Raw genomic sequence first — 16,368 nt, forward strand, 5'->3', positions numbered from 1 at the left:
TGGTTGAATGGTATATCTTTTTTTATACTTTCAACCTCAACTTAGATTTGTGTTTATATTTCAACTTTTTTTTTAGACAGCATGTAGTTGGACCTTCCTTTTTTAAATGCCTACAATCTCTGCCTTTTAATTGAGGTGATCATACCATTTATATTTAATGTGATTATTGATATGGTTGGGTTTGACTCCACCATTTGCTGTTTGTTTTCTATTGTTACATCTGTTATTTCCACGCTCTTCACCTGGATTCCCCCCCCCCCCTTGCATTACAGCATAAAACCTCGTAGACAGAAAGCTGGAGTAATCATAGGGCTCACCTCATTTGTTTCCCCTTGCTGAGGGATCAATGTCCTGGACTGCTTCATGCACAGTATTTAAAAACTGTTATACGTTGACAAACATGGTATGAGTCTTTTTATATAAGCTACTTAGAGCAGTCAAAATCATAGAGACAGCAGAATGGTGGTTGCCAGGGGTTGGAGGTGGAGGCAATGGGGAGTTGGTATTTAATGGGTGTAAAATTTCAGTTTTACAAGATAAAAAAAGTTATGGAGATGGATGGTGGTGATTGTTGCATAATATTATGAAGGTATGCTACTGAACTATACACTTAAAAATGATTAAGATGCTAAATTTTATGTTACGTAAATTTTACAATAAAAATGAAAAGGAAGAAAAACTATTGCTCATATATTTTGTATGTTTTTTTTTAGTTATTTAAGTTAATGCATTTGTGTTATTTTATCATGCCCAGAAGCAAAACATCTTCAGGGTTTTTTTTTAACATTTATTTATTTTTGATAGAGAGACAGAGATAGAGACAGAGAATGAGCAGAGGAAGGGCAGAGAGAGACAGAGACAAGAATCCAAAGCAGGCTCCAGGCTCTGAGCTGTAAGCACAGAGCCCAATGCAGGGCTCAAACTCATGAGCCATGAGATCTGAGTTGAAGTTGCATGCTCAGTCAACTGAGCTACCCAGCCACCCCTTCAGTCAGTCATCTCTTTCTGTATCCACCAACTGCATCTGTGCATCTAATCTCATTTTTTTCATCCTTATAAAATATGCAACCAGGTTTTCAATACTATGTTTTGTCTTCTGAATATCATCAGAACCAAGTCTCGTTGGCTAGGGAGATGAGAACTTCAAAATCAAAGATGTTTCATTGACTCAGAATCTCAAAGCTATCGGAGGCATTTGGGTTTCATATTCACCTAGATATGCAAACATAATAATAATGATGACAACAATAATAATACATAAAATTTGTTTAGAAATTGCAGTGTGCTGGACATTGTACTGAGTACTTTCATTAACTCCTAATAGCAACACTTCAGGACGAACTACTTTTATAGATGAGACACTGAGTCTTAGAAATGTTGAGCAGCTTTCCCAGTGTAACTCCTCTGGGAAGTCTTAGAAGTGGGCTTAAAAGTCTGGGTATTTCAATCCTATGTTATGCTGTCGCCAAGATTCTAAAATAACTATGGTCCTTTACATGTATGACTTTAACTATGAAATACAGCTCAGCCATTATTGGGGGGAAATGTACCACAATTCCTTGCAGCTCACATCTCTAGCTTGATTTATTACAGGTTTATCAGGTCAACTATAAAGGCAAAGTGGATATATTTTCTGAAATTAAGATCTATGCTAATTTTAGTTCCGTTGATATGCACTGATGAATTTTTAAAAGGCTTTCATTTATTTTTTTGTTAAAGAATTTGATGACTAGTGTATAATTTTTTACATTGAAATTATTAATCCCTTAGTAAATTTCCTCTTGTTTTTTAGTTTTCAGAGAAATTTAAAGTTTTACTTCTTATTTGGCTAATATTAAGTAATGGTATCTATTAAGTAATGGGTCTATTCTTTTTTTTTATTGTTTTTTAACGTTTATTTATTTTTGAGAGAGAGAGAGAGAGAGAGAGACAGAGCAATATCGGGGGAAGGGCAGAGAGAGAGGGAGACACAGAATCTGAAGCAGGTTCCAGGCTCTGAGCCGTCAGCACAGTGCCCGATGCAAGACCCAACCCCACGAACCATGAGACCATGACCCCAACTGAAGTTGGATGCCTAACCCACTGAGCCACCCAGGCACCCCATAAATGGATCTATTCTAATTAATGTGCTACTAGTCCTTTGTATACTTACTATGCTCCCAAACAGTCTTCAAGCCGGTAGTAATTTTGGTAATTTTTTTTCCTCAAACTTTCCCTTAAAAAAAAAAAGAACAAATGAAATTCCAGACTCCCCCTGGAAGATCATGCGTTACTGTCTCTGGAAGATTCCAGAGCTTCCCCCTCCGAAGATCATGCGTTACTGTCTCTATCCATTCTGCTGTCTGCGGAAGTTTCACATCTGAAGGGTGTGCAGCCCATCATGAAGGCGGACACACACACCCGTTGTAGCACTTCTCCTGATGACAAGGGAGGGGGGAAGAATGCACAGCAGAGGCACTGCCAGCCGCATCCCAGGCAGGGTCCCATCCCACATCATCACCTCAGAGCCAGCCTTTTGCCACCACAAAGAAAGTGAAAGATTTGTCAAAAATGTGTAGCCTCTGTTTCTCACTTAAAAGAATGAGAGTGAAAAGAAATAATCTTTCTGAAGTGATACTGAATTCTGGAGACAGATTTGAACATTGCTATTGGGATGACGAACTCTTGGACTGTGGGTTGGTGTATTGTGCTTGGTGGGGGGTGGTACAGGAGAGAAGATGAACTAACATTTCCAGCCACCCACCATGTGCCAGACATACTTCCACGTGTCATCAACATTCTGTGAGGCAGCCGAGACAGCATTATCCCCATTATGTAGTTTCAAAATGCAACTCAGAGACAAAGTAAGTGATTCACGAGAAACACAATTTAAGTACCACAGCTGGTATTCAAATCCAGGTCTCCCTGGCTCCCATGGCCATAATTTTTCACTACTCCAGAGGGTTCTCACGGCCTTGGATTGTGCATGCTTAAGTAGCGCCTGCGCCGTGCACTGATTTCTGAATGTTAGACTGAACATACCCATTGCTCTCAACCATTCGTGATTTTCTTATAACAACTTCATGACTTAATAATCTATATGATTTTTAAGGCCCCTTGTAAAGTTTACCTTTGTGTACAAGAAAATCTCAGATGCCATTTAACACACACATATGCACACACCCACCCACACACACACACACACACACACACACACAAATTAAATTGTCCCTTCTGTCAGAATCACACCATATCCTGTAGCAATTAAAAGAAATCCAACACTCACCTGTACTTTTTCTAATCTCCAAGCTGGAGGGTTTTTTTCTGAATTTAAAATTTGTTACAAATGTTTATGCAATATTACTTTAGCCCTTAATTTCTCATAAATACTTTACCAAGGATGAATATTGTGGGATCAACAATGTTTATTTTAATACTTAAGTAAATGGGGGAATTCTTCTAGCCATTAAGTGTATTAATTTTATCCATATTCCCATAGGTAATCTGCCACATTCTAAAACTAAAAATATAATAAACTATCAAATGAGGACCTCAGAAAAAACAATCAACTTGACAAAGGTAAGAAAATGCATTTTGCATGACAGTGAGTCTAAGAATATAACCTTTACAATGGCAATGTTTGTGTGCTCCTGAAAGTAAGCATCATTTTCCTTAGTTTTTCCTTTTTGATCTTTCTTTTCTGCTTAAGCAGTTATGTTATGTTCATATTACTGCTAGCCGCTAAAATAATCATGCATTTATGATATATTCCTAACTCTTCTTTTATAGCTCATTTTAATATTACGCTAGGAGCAACTCAAAGTATATTAGTGAAGGTCCGAGATAGTCACATTCTGTATAAGACCAATTAAAATTCCAATGCAGCTGATGAAACAATTACCCTACAGTAAAAATATTAACATTTTGTAATTTTATGTATTTGAATGCATAGCCTGTGATAACCCAAAGGAAATTCCACGTGCTCCCTGTGGATCATAAAGTACAATAGATAACGAAGCATCACTGTCTTTCTCGGTCTCTGTAGGGTGAAACTGGAGAAGCCACACGTCACGCCATAGAGACAACCAACATGAAAACACAAACAGTTGCATCATATTTTAGAGTAAGATATTAAATTATGCTGTGTTGTGCTTAAGAATGTCATTTGTTTTAAATGAGACTTACAGATCAAAAACTAGTAACAAATATCAGAGTGCTATTCACAAAATAAAATTCTCATTACATTCCATTTACTATTTGTTAGATACAGAATATAGTAGAGAATACTGTCAAAAACCTATGGATTGGTTTGCTTTGATATTTTACCTATAAAATGATTGCATACTAAGTCCACCGTAATGGAGGTTTGTATACCTTGGTTAAAATTTGTCCAAAGAACCAAATGCATTTCTACTAGAATAAAACCTGACAGCATTTTTAATTCAATGCTATGATAGCTACCAATTCTCCTTCCCACTCCTAGATGATTTTAGGGTGGACAGATGGGGCAAGCCTGAGCATCCAGGTCCATTCCATGTCTCCCTGCACATAGACGAGATGAAAACCTCAAAAGAAAAATAGAACTGGTATAATCATGGGGCAAGGAGTAGGGACACCAGGGAAACACAGTAACATGCCAAGAAAGTCAGTCACTGTGTCCTTAGCATTGGATCAAGGTGGCCTTTCTTCCTTAGACAATATGGGAGAAAAGAAGGACAGGGAGTCCTTTTCTTCCTCTGTGTTCTGAACAATTCTAGATAATTCTGCCCTCATTATTGGTTTCAGTTCTTATTTATCTCTTTTGATAAAATCATATGAATCAGCCAAAGAAAAGGAAGAAAATGCCAACTGAAAATTGGAAATTATTAATAGTATAATTTAAGACAGGAGGGGAAGGGGAGGAAATTGGGTTAAATTTACTGTAAGTGTTTGGCGAATGCATCCAGTTTTCTAACAGAATCATGAAGTATTTTTTAAAATAACTGGGTAGTTTTATTAGATATTTTCAAGTCCTAAACTCCTCACAGACAGTGTGTGCTTAATCATCTTTGAGTAGCATCTGCTCACACACACACATTTATGTGTACATATATGCTCAATATCTCACATTTGCAGCTGGTCCATTCACCTTACATGAGAACTACAGCACAGCTGAATTACCAAGCATATGTACACACAGATTATTTTCTTTTTTTAAGTGAGTTATCCAAGACCATTCTCATTCCACTGTTGTTGACATCAAACACCGTGTGTCTGCTTAAGCCATTCGTTCATAAAATCGTTTAATCCTCAGGCTGAAGTGAAAAGTGATAGAAGATAATTCCATATAGTATATAACATATTTTTAAAGTAATTTTTCATTCTGTGGAGAAGGAGTATAGTATAATACCATGCCTTGGTCCCTAAGAAAAACCAATATTTAAATTGTAGCAAGCTCTTGCTCAGAATGCCAGTGACATATATATCACCTTTGTATCCCCAGTGCCTGGCAGATGTTTGCGTGATGGCTCACATATAAATGTAATGGAAAAGGGCTCCAAAGTGGTAACCTCAGTTGTTTGAGGATCACACAGGAGTTTCAGTGCCCAAGAAGAAGCCATGCCAAGCCAAGGCTTTGTCAGTTGTGCAATTCCGGTATTTGGTTTGCACCAGGGTATTTTATAACCCTAGGCTTGTATATTTCCAACACTAAAAGAAATCCAACTGACAACAGCTGCCTGTGTTCATACATTCATTACCTTGCCAATAAATTGCAATGCTGGCTTTAACATACTCACTGTCTGAGATTCCACTTTTAATTGAACTATGATTATCCTGATATGTTATGCTCAGTTGTCCAGTAATTGGCTACCATTGTAACAAGGTATTGCTGAAAACACAATTTTCAGGGGCGCCTGGGTGGCTCAGTCGGTTAAGCTCAGGTCATGATCTCACGGTCCATGAGTTCGAGCCCCGCGTCGGGCTCTGTGCTGACGGCTCAGAGCCTGGAGCCTGTTTCAGATTCTGTGTCTCCCTCTCTCTCTGACCCTCCCCCGTTCATGCTCTGTCTCTCTCTGTCTCAAAAATAAATAAACATTAAAAAAAACCCACAATTTTCATATCTATGTGACTTTGAAAATTCTAAAATAAATAAGAAAATTATCGAACTTGAGCAGATTAGAGTACTTAAATGAATTTGCTTATTTTTGTAACTCCTATGTCCTATATATTAAACTGCTTTAACTTCTCATTCCTTATTTAAAAATTTTTTTAATGTTTATTTGTTTTTGAGAGAGAGAGACAGAGTGTGAACAGGGGAGGGGCAGAGAGAGAGGGAGACATAGAATCCGAAGCAGGCTCCAGGCTCTGAGCTGTCAGCACAGAGCCCAGTGTGGGGCTCAAACCCACAAACCGTGAGATTATAACCCAAACCAAAGTTGGACGCTCAACCGACTCAGCCACCCAGGTTCCCCTCTCATTCTTTATTTTAAACTAGGAGATGATTCTGATAGGCATTGATGGGTTTACTTTCATACTTTCTATAAAGAAAGAGTTGAATAAGGAAATTAATGGTATAAGGAGGAAATTAAGTTGTATGCCTAAATACTGTATGTCAGCAAGCTTCCCTAAGAGGATATAATTACTAACAAACCATACCAAAAGGAATTTTATCTATTCATTAAAGTTGCTTTAAGAATGTACATGAAACCTTTTAATGGCTAAGTTCCAAGTTATTGCCTCTACATTTTTGAGTAAATACAGATTTTTAAAAATATGCTATAAATAAAATTTTCATTAATATGCATATTCCTCCATTGACTGTGAATTCATGTGAACATGTATAACATCCAGGTTTCAGCGTTTTTTCTTATAGTAAAAAGAAATACCTGCAACCTTCTAAATTTTTATATGCTACACTGGGAAATTTATTTTTGTTCCATATTATAGTATTCTCTGATGGATTTGTTATCTAAAATGATGGTGGGCCAACCTCATTTTGTCCGGTGCATCAAACCAAATAATGACCGTCAGGCAAGAAAATACGACAGAGAGAAAGTTCTCCTACAGCTTCGCTACACAGGAATTCTGGAAACAGCAAGAATTCGAAGGCTGGGGTACTCACATCGGATACTTTTTGCTAACTTTATAAAGCGGTATGTGGAACTCTTTTCAAGTTTCCATGTACAGTTTATAGAGAAATTCATCAGAAGAATTATAGGAAGCAAAATAGGGAAGAGAATGACTTAGGTGTTCTAGGAGGGAGGCATTTTGTTTTTGCAAAAGATGTTGTACTGAAAGAAAAGGTAACTGGGGCTAGGAGTTTTCTGTTGTCACCTGGGAGATCCTGTGTGGTCACATGGGATAAATGTCATGGGCAGTATGATTGAAAGGCCTAAGCTTCTGTACTGAGCAGTTAGAGGTTCTGGGTTGGGTGACCATTGGGCTGTACCAGTGATTCTCAACAGGGAGAAATTTTGCTCTTCAAAGAACATTTGTCAATGTCTGGAGACATTTTGTTTGTCACAACTGGTGGGATTGAGGGTTGTTGTTGGCATCTAGTGCATAAAATCCAAAGATGCTGTTAAGCATCCTACCATCCACAGGAGATCCCCCCAACAGCAAATAATTATCCATCCTAAAATGTTAACAGTGCCAAGATCGAGAAAACCTGGCCTATTCAGAACGATTTTCCTCATTTAATAAATCTGCCATGACTGCCTAGTGGAATTGTTATAAGGATCAAATGAGACATTATGTCTAACAGTGATTTAGAAGACATAAAGGCTCAAGTATGAGGTCCTTTTTAATATTTGAGATTAATGTAAAATGAATTAAGCTATACATTAAATATATTTTATTAAGTAATATATTTATAGTGATATAGAGGTTCAATATATTCCTTATATATTTAATATTTTAAATGCTCATGTTTCTGATATTTATCAATTCTGTGATTACTATTACCTATTAAATTTGAAGCTTCAATTTTCAATAGTATTACCATTTTCAGGTAAAACCTAGCATTTGAGGTAAAACCTAGCAATTTTCAGGTAAAACCTAACATTCTCTGGCCTTTTTCAGAGTGTATAAATTAGGATTAAGAACAAAACAAAATTTCTAACTCCCTCCTCCCAAAACAAAACAAAACAAAACATCTTACCTTGTGTCAAGCATTCTTTCACTTGGGGTAACCAAAAGACCCTTAATAAATAAAATGAGAATCCTAATTATTTTTGCAAATTTTCATTTTTTCAGCAATCTGTAGTAGTTTTTGCCTCCCCTCACCCTTTTGACCCACTGGCAAAGAAACAAAAGGTATTTTTTTAAAAATGTTTAAAAGAATTCAGGTATTATTTCTCAGTCTTTTGGCTAAGATCAAGTGAAAGAATTCAGGAATTCAGTAAGTAATTACTGCCTAGCTTGTTTTTTAAGAAATAAATTTTGGGGCACCTGAGTGGCTCAGTCAGTTAAACATCTGACCTCAGCTCAGGTCATAATCTCACGGTTCGAGCCCTGCGTCAGGCTCTGTGCTGACAGCTCAGAGCCTGGAGCCTGCTTCGGATTCTGTTTCTCCCTCTCTCTCTCTCTCTGCCCCTCCCCTGTTCATGCTCTGTCTCTCTGTCTCTCAAAAATAATAAACATTAAAAACTTTTTAATTAAATAAACAATATTAATATAATATTACTATAACTACCATGGAATTTCAGTGACCTTTTCTTTATGTGCAAAGTACTGTGCTAAGCATTGCAGAGGACACCACATTTTAAAACTGTCTTAAATCTCGAGAATTGACGCTCCCAGTTAAAATTTTCAAAGTCACAGGCATGGAAAGTTAATAAGCAATGCAGGGTAGTAAGTACCAAGATCCAAGTGAATGGTATACACAGTGCAAGAGGTCAGAAGAGATAAATTTATGTCCAGGAGGGCTGATAAGAGAGAATATTAGGAAAGAAGGTTCAAACTGGAATCTGATGGTAGGTACAGTTTGTGGAAAAGACAGGAAAGGTCTTTCTCACTGTACTGTTTGGCATGTCAAAAGCTAGAGGGACTTGGTTGGATTTGCCGGGATTAGCACAGTAGGTATTAGTGAAGTGACAGAAATTGACAGAAGATAAGATGGGAAAACTGATCAGGTTAAAAATTATGTACAGAGAGCCTTGAATGACATAGTGAACTTACCGTTTCAGTTGTCCTTGGTTTTACAATATGGACAGTAAAGAGGACTAAACCTACTTTTTGACAATATTACAGTTGAAAGTCGCTTATTTGGCAGGTCAGAAGTGAGATTAAATTTATAAATGTATTTCAAAGTCCCATGCTATATAAAATAGCAAATTACTGCATGATAAATGAGGAAGGAAAAAAAACTCAGTATACAGAGAATATGTGCAGCTGTTCTAAATACAGGAAGTCCCAGAAATAAAAGACTAAACCTTTTCTCTGTCACTAATTTGAAAGCTTTCGTCTAAACTGGCGTAGATTCTTAGGAGGCAGAACAATTTGCAAAGGCCCTGTGGAGGTGTAAATAGGACTACATAATTCTCCTCTGTCCTGTCTTAGCCTTTGACCAACCCTTGTTGTATGATGCAAAATTCATCAGATTCTTTGTTCTGTTGTAGATAAACTCTTCTGTTTTGTGACAAAGAAATAATCTTACAAGAAGAGACACAATATGGAATTACTTTGCACAGGGTTTTTGCTGTAGCTATTTCAAATGAACTCTTATACTAAGAAGCTACCATAGTGAGCTCCATTTTTCCACTAGACACCTATACACAATGGTTTGGCTACCAGAACTCTAAGTCAACCAGAACGTATTGAAGACAGTAGTATAGTGAAGTAGGTAAGTACACACACTTTGAAATCAGAAAGCCCAAGTTCAAACCCCAATTCTGTCACATCTAAATGTGTGACTTTGTTCAAAGTTACTTCGAGTAACTTCTATAAGCTTTAAGCCTCAGTCTTTCTTATCTGCAAGTAGGGATGAAAACTGTATCTACTCTGTATATGGTTATGAGCATTAAATTAAATAATATATATGAAGTTTATTGATAGACCCAAATGTCATCAATACGTATTAGCTATATTATTTTCATTATTCTTGCCTCAGCCCCAAGCTCCCCAAATTGCTTATTACCTACAGTGCCGTGGTCTTGAATCCCACAGCATAAGTCATGAAGCTAGTCCATAAAAAACAAAGCAGCAGCCAGTATGTTGCCTTTAAAGCAAGTCTTTAAAACAAGGGATGCAGCAAAGCAAGAGTCTGGGGGCTTTCCCAGTGCAACTGGTCTACCTACATGTTTATTTCCACAGCAAGTCCCAGAGGCAGGTCATTAGACCTTCAGCAGACATTTAATTAAGCACCCACTACGTTCTAGTCCTTGAAAAAAAGATTAACCCAAATCTTATCCCAAAGATTAAAGATCCAAAGAACAGTGAAAGAGCTTCTGATGTTAACAAACTCACAGACTAGCTGTGGAAACAAGGACCTAATTACGTTATCATACAACGTAATGTAAACTCCAGGGACAAGGGTATTGTGTTCATGGCTCCATCCCCAGCACTTACAAAGGTGCCTGGCACATAGTAGGCACTCCATAAATATTTATGAAGCGAATGAGAGAGTAGTGGATATTTTTAATAGAAGTATACACAGGGCACTCTGAAAGCATGACATAGAGAAGGTAGAAGTGAGGAGGAAAGGGGAAGACTTCTTAGATTATAGTAGAAATTCAGATAAAGCAGAGAATCATAAGAGTCATATATAAATATGTACTATAAATATCACATTTTAACTTGGAACATGAACATCTATTCGTTTTTCAGCCTTTTGATACAGGCTCAGTTTTTTTCTTTGAATAAAAGTTCCATGAATTGGAGTTTATTGACTCTTTTTTTTTAAGTGTATTTATTTATTTTGAGAGAGAGAGAACACAAGCAGAGGAGGGGCAGAGAAAGAGAGAATCCCAAGCAGGCTCCGTGCTGTCAGCACCGAGCCCCATGTGGAGCTCCATCTCCTAACCCTGCGATCATGATCAGAGCCAAAATCGAGAGCCAGACACTTAACCGACCGAGCTACCCAAGCACCCCGTAGTGACTCTTCCTTACATGAGTTACCAATAATCCCTTACTTGCGATTTCTAGTTAATGTTTCTTGAGGTGAAGCAGGAAATTGAAGATAACTTGTGAAACAATCACAGGGCTATTTCTTGATTCTTAAGATTCTCCTCAACCCTTTGTAATAGCTTTAGACCACTTCTTTCTGAAGTCTTACCAAAGCATTTGATGCAGTTGTGTAGAAACAACTCTCTGGCTTTCCTCACTCATATTTCATCCGTTTGCGTCATACGGTTTTGAATCCTGTCACCTCAAGCGCAGCTGGCAGACACGGGTCTGGCAGCAGACACAACTCTCCCGGCAGGAGCAGGAGCCCATGGGGACACCCCTGAGAACTAGTATCCACGAGCTCCAGGTGTGTGTGGACAGCAGTCAGTGCGTCTAACACAGGGGAGGAGACTGTCAGTTAGCCCAGTTAGTCTCTTCATTGAAGATGCATGAGAAAGAGTGTCTAGAATATTGGAAGAGTCGATCTTCCTTAAAGGAACGAGCAGGGAGGATCAAGGACATACAGACAGAGAGAATAACACATACAAATAACACAACACTTAATAAGATGAAAATCTGATCATGTCCTTTCCCGACTTGGAAGTCTCATACAAAGGCATAGAGGCATGAGCAAACATGTCCTTCTGGCATAATTTTAAATAATTTTTATTACCAGAGCTCAGGCTGCCCACGGAAAAGAGCAGAAGGTAAGACTGGGAAGGCAGGCAGGGATACAGAGGAGGGAGGGAGTTCTCATGCTGGTCTTCATACATGTCACCTAATCTTAAATGACTGCTTTTTGGCAGGTGTGACCTTTGCATTTCCTACATTTCCACTGCTCTCCAAATTACCTATGTTATGTGCCTAGCCTTTGAAAGCACCTGTTTTTGCCATCATGGCTTAGAGCTTGGGTTTTCTCAGAGCCTTCCAAGTCGGGAAAGGGCCTGATCAGATTTTCATCTTATTAAGACAATTCAGACAGACCTGGGGGAGGGGGAGTGAGAACAGACATAACCAGTTGGAAGGCAATTATGGAAGTCAAGTTGAGAAGTGATGATAAGTAAGTTCAAGGCAATGCCTGTAGGAATACAGAGAAAGAAATGGATTTCAGAGAGATTCTTAAGCTTGATGGATACACTGAGTGGAGAATAGGGAAGAATCTAGGATGACACACAGATTTTTATCACCTTTGAAAAAAATAGTGACATCATTCTCAGAGGTGGGAACTAGCAGAGGAAAGGCAAGGTGATGAATTGGAGTGTCTGTGAGATAACCAGGTGGGGGAGCAAAGCAGGCAGTCAGAAGTGATGTGTTCAGAGTTTGTGTAAAGAGGGCCACAGATGAAGATTTAGGAATCATCCAGTCCACATGTAGACGAGGCCCCTGTGGAGAGAGCTCAGAAAGAAATGGGACATTGGAGAACACTTGCATTTGAGCAGAACGTCTAAATATGAGGCATGTCAGGGAGACTGATGGGGGGAGGGGGATAAGCAGGGAGGCAAGGTGGGATGCAAACGTGGGGATACTCAAGACAGAGAAAAGGGTCAACAATAGCAAATGCAGAAAACAACACTTAGGATTATGATGGAAGACATCCCTTTAGAGTTCATCACTAAAAGATCTTTATGTGATTAAATAAGAGTCCTTATTACTATGTGATTAAATCAGATTCCAGGAGCTGCTGATTAATGGGAAGTAGAGAAATGGAGACAATTATTTTAAGCAATCTTTCAACTTCTCTGTGAAGTGGGTGGGCTACAGAGAATCGTTTCAGGTGAGACATACTTAGAGGGTTTGTCTTGAACTAAATGGAAGGCACCAGAAGAGAGAAAAGGGCTTGAAAAAGGAGAGGAGGAAGAGATGACCTCTAGAACACAGGCAGATGGAGAGTGGATATCTCCTCTGAAGGAGAAGGGAGGAATCGATAATGGACAAACAGATCTGTAGCTGGGGAGGAAGCCAGTAGAGCTTGCATCTGGTGGCCTCTGGTAAAATAGAAGACACATTTATCTGCTGAGAGCAGCGCGGAGGGCAGGGGCAGGTGGGAGATTTGAACAGGACAGGAGAGATGAAACAGTTGTGAGGATTGAGTGAGGAAAGTAGTTGTGGACACCAATCAGGATTCTTGGTGTCCTTGTGGACTCGGCTGACTCAGGAAGCCACAAGGTCATAGGGGAGCGTGCTGTGAATGATTTTTCTCTGGCAGATCTCCAAGGCCTGACAGGAGGGCAGAGAACAATGATTGGCTGGTCCAGGTTTGTGTGTTTGCAGAGCATGTGCGACAAAAGACCAAGAGAGGGAGCATGAGAAGAAGGGTTGCTCATATGATGAGCCACGAGATCCTGGCTGGATCTGCAAAGAAGTAAAACCAGGAGATAGTTGGGAGGCTGGAAGGGTAGAGTAGCTCCTCAGTCACAACGTGTCCACAAGCAAGTTTAGTCCTCAAGTTGGCAGGCCTAAAGAATGAGGGGACGTTAACGGGCACTCCCTGAGGTTATTTGCACAGATGACAAAAGCTATGACCATCACTTCTTTCTAGACCATTCTAGGCCAGGATTCTCCAAAGAGCCTAACAGAAAGGAGTTCATCTGCATGTTTATCAAGGATGAAACTTGGAGCTGGAGTGTGTTCTTTTTAGAGGTTTTATCTACAGGCTCATTTTTAGATGAAGAAATTGACATTTACAGAGGTTCCGTGATGTGTCCATGTTTACACGGGTAATTAGTCTCTAGGATGAGAACTCAGCTCTCCTGACCATGCCACCTCACTCTTCCACACACATGGCCTCTGTTTTGAAATTCAAAACCTACCAAAACTTGATGCTTTGTTTCCTCTGGATCAGCAGGTTAATCCTGCACCAAGAAATTAAATAAGGGCATGTTGGAAACCCTAGAAAACTGCACAAGATTATTGACCATGGTCAACTGGTTTTTCTTTCTGTAATTCACCTGGTGGCCTGTTTCAGTTTTCTCCTGCATTAACCCCTTAACTCACTTCTTCCCCTCAAGTACTGATGTATTAAACCAATAGAGAAAACCTCCAGTGAGACACAAAGTGTACCTCAAAGGACAGTGCTCGGTGGTGTGTATACAGTAGTAGGAGGTTTGCAGAGAATTAAACTCCTTCATCCAATTTTAAGATCAGCTTCCAATGTTTTTGTGAAGGTGAAAAAATGAAATATTTCCCTTTGCTTCTTGCCACTGCAATCCTTCTGCTTTTAGTACCCAGAAAAATGCTGTTCCTCTTAAAATACCCCACTAACTTTTTTTTTCTTTTTTAGTGATGGAGTTTTTGTGGGAGATTTCAGTGATCAGTGTTGAAAAGTAATCACTAAACTGAGAAAACAATGCTCAAATCTATACAAACGAATTGGTCTGGATTTGTGTCAGTCTACTTTAGGATTCTGAGAAGGGTCCCGTGCATTGAGTCTGGGAATCTCTTTCTTCCCTGCACAGAACTGTCAAGTATCCACCAGGCTACTGAGGCATGGAAACTTTATGAAATACTAACCAGCACTTTCTCCCACTCGAAGGTACCATGTTCTCTGCTACAAGTGGAATGAAGAACCCCCAGTGAGCCCTGACACCTGTGCCACCATTTTGGAAAAAGCTGGTCTGGATAACTGGGCTCTTGGAAAAACGAAAGTAATGTTTGCATGTAATTTTCAAGGACAAATAATAATTGTAAATGTGTTGGATTTACTGAGAATTATAACATTTTCCAGTGCTTGAAAATATTGTGGCTTTTTTATGTTACAGAAGCTCTAGCTTAAACTAGGGAATTAAGTTGACACATTCATAAAGATTTTCTTCTTCAGCAGAATTAAACACTTTGTTGTCATAAAGGTTTCTTTTAAGAAATTCGAGAAAAGTTTCTCTTGAAGATTTATCCAAAAATAAAAAGATGAAATTTAGAGTGAGTGCATTTCATTTCAAGTAGTATTAAAAACATACTGAGATATATTCTCTTTTTTATCACCACAAATATAGTCTATAAATATTCAGAATGTGTTAATATATATTAATATCATATAATATATACAGAATATATTCTGTAGAAAATCATAATGATCTGAACAGGATCCTAATATTTTTTTTTCCTAATTCTCAAATCTGCTTCTGTTGTAAACTTCAAATTTATCTGGAGCAAAATATTCACCATTGTTAGTAGACTTGCTATAAGGGTTTGGCTATCACTGTGTTTATGTTTATGTTGAGACCGGAGAGATTTTAGCTTATTTAATCACTTAGAGAATGAAGAAAAAAAATCATAACAGATTTTGCGTATGGAAGTAAGATAGGTGGCTGCTTGGAGAAAGGATGCATTAGGCTCCTCAGATAGCCTCAAAGCATTACAAAATGGGGATAAGGAAATAAAGAGGGTACCAGGCCTTAGGGCTACACTGAATATATCATTGGGGGGAGGATTGAGAAAAGAGTCAATCTAAAGAAAAGTCCTCAGAGACTGACCTTCAAGAATAACCACTGTCAGCCATATTGACTGAAACAAACGTCCACATTAGTCGTGTCTAGGGGTGGAAGATACAGGAGAGAATTTTCATGTTTACAAAAGAAGCTACTCCTTAACAATTTAAGGGATTTTAAAAAATATTTATCTTAGACCGAGTGTCTTACATATTCAGTAATCCATATTTACTTCAGTAGTTAGCAAGGCGAAATTCTGAGCACTAAAAAAGATGTGTATCTTACTTATACCATTTTCTTTTAGATGATCACAAAGATGAATTTTGTCAGGCTGAAATCTCACGATTTATGGCCTGAAACACATGCCTAACTTCAAATGGAGTTTTAACTCATAAAAAGGGCCTTTTGCAGTTCCAGTCCTACATGGTATTTAAGTAGCATTTTAAAGCTGTTTGTATTTTTCCACTTCACCTTTTCCAACTCATTAAGATGAATAAAAGTATTCAATACAGAAACATTTCTAACGCTGCACAAAAAAAATAATAAAAAAAGATGACCTTTTTGAACAGACTGAATTTTAAATGAATTGTCAACAGTAGAATGGACTAAATAAATTAGCGTCCAGAGTCCCATAGAAATTAAAACTAAATTCCGTCAAACCCTGTAATGCTAACCTGCCTGTGGTGCCAAGCTTTCAAGTCATGGAGCTGCAAAGAGGGTTCTGCTTTCAGTGTTACCAGTTCTTATGACTCAGCTGTTAAATTTGAATTTAAGTGACTTTCTTTTTTTTTTTTTTTTTTTTTTTTCAACGTTTTTTATTTATTTTTGGGACAGAGAGAGACAGAGCATGAACGGGGGAGGGGCAGAGAGAGAGGGAGAC

The 16,368-nt window shown here is 38.4% G+C and overlaps 1 protein-coding gene across 2 annotated transcripts in view; it reads left to right on the forward strand.

The window, feature by feature from the left end:
• The window catches only part of MYO3A (myosin IIIA), a 244,074-nt gene that overhangs the window by 181,902 nt on the left and 45,804 nt on the right, over positions 1 to 16,368 (forward strand). For both annotated transcript variants that reach the window (XM_060659133.3, XM_060659132.3), the window contains exons 23-26: positions 3,479 to 3,558; positions 4,025 to 4,102; positions 6,907 to 7,112; positions 14,597 to 14,708. In XM_060659133.3, coding sequence (XP_060515116.2) covers positions 3,479 to 3,558; positions 4,025 to 4,102; positions 6,907 to 7,112; positions 14,597 to 14,708 — 476 coding nt within the window. The remainder of the gene's footprint in view (positions 1 to 3,478; positions 3,559 to 4,024; positions 4,103 to 6,906; positions 7,113 to 14,596; positions 14,709 to 16,368) is intronic.

Source organism: Panthera onca, chromosome B4 (assembly GCF_046562875.1).
Source record: "Panthera onca isolate mPanOnc1 chromosome B4, mPanOnc1 haplotype 2, whole genome shotgun sequence".
In the NCBI taxonomy this organism is placed as follows: domain Eukaryota; kingdom Metazoa; phylum Chordata; class Mammalia; order Carnivora; family Felidae; genus Panthera; species Panthera onca.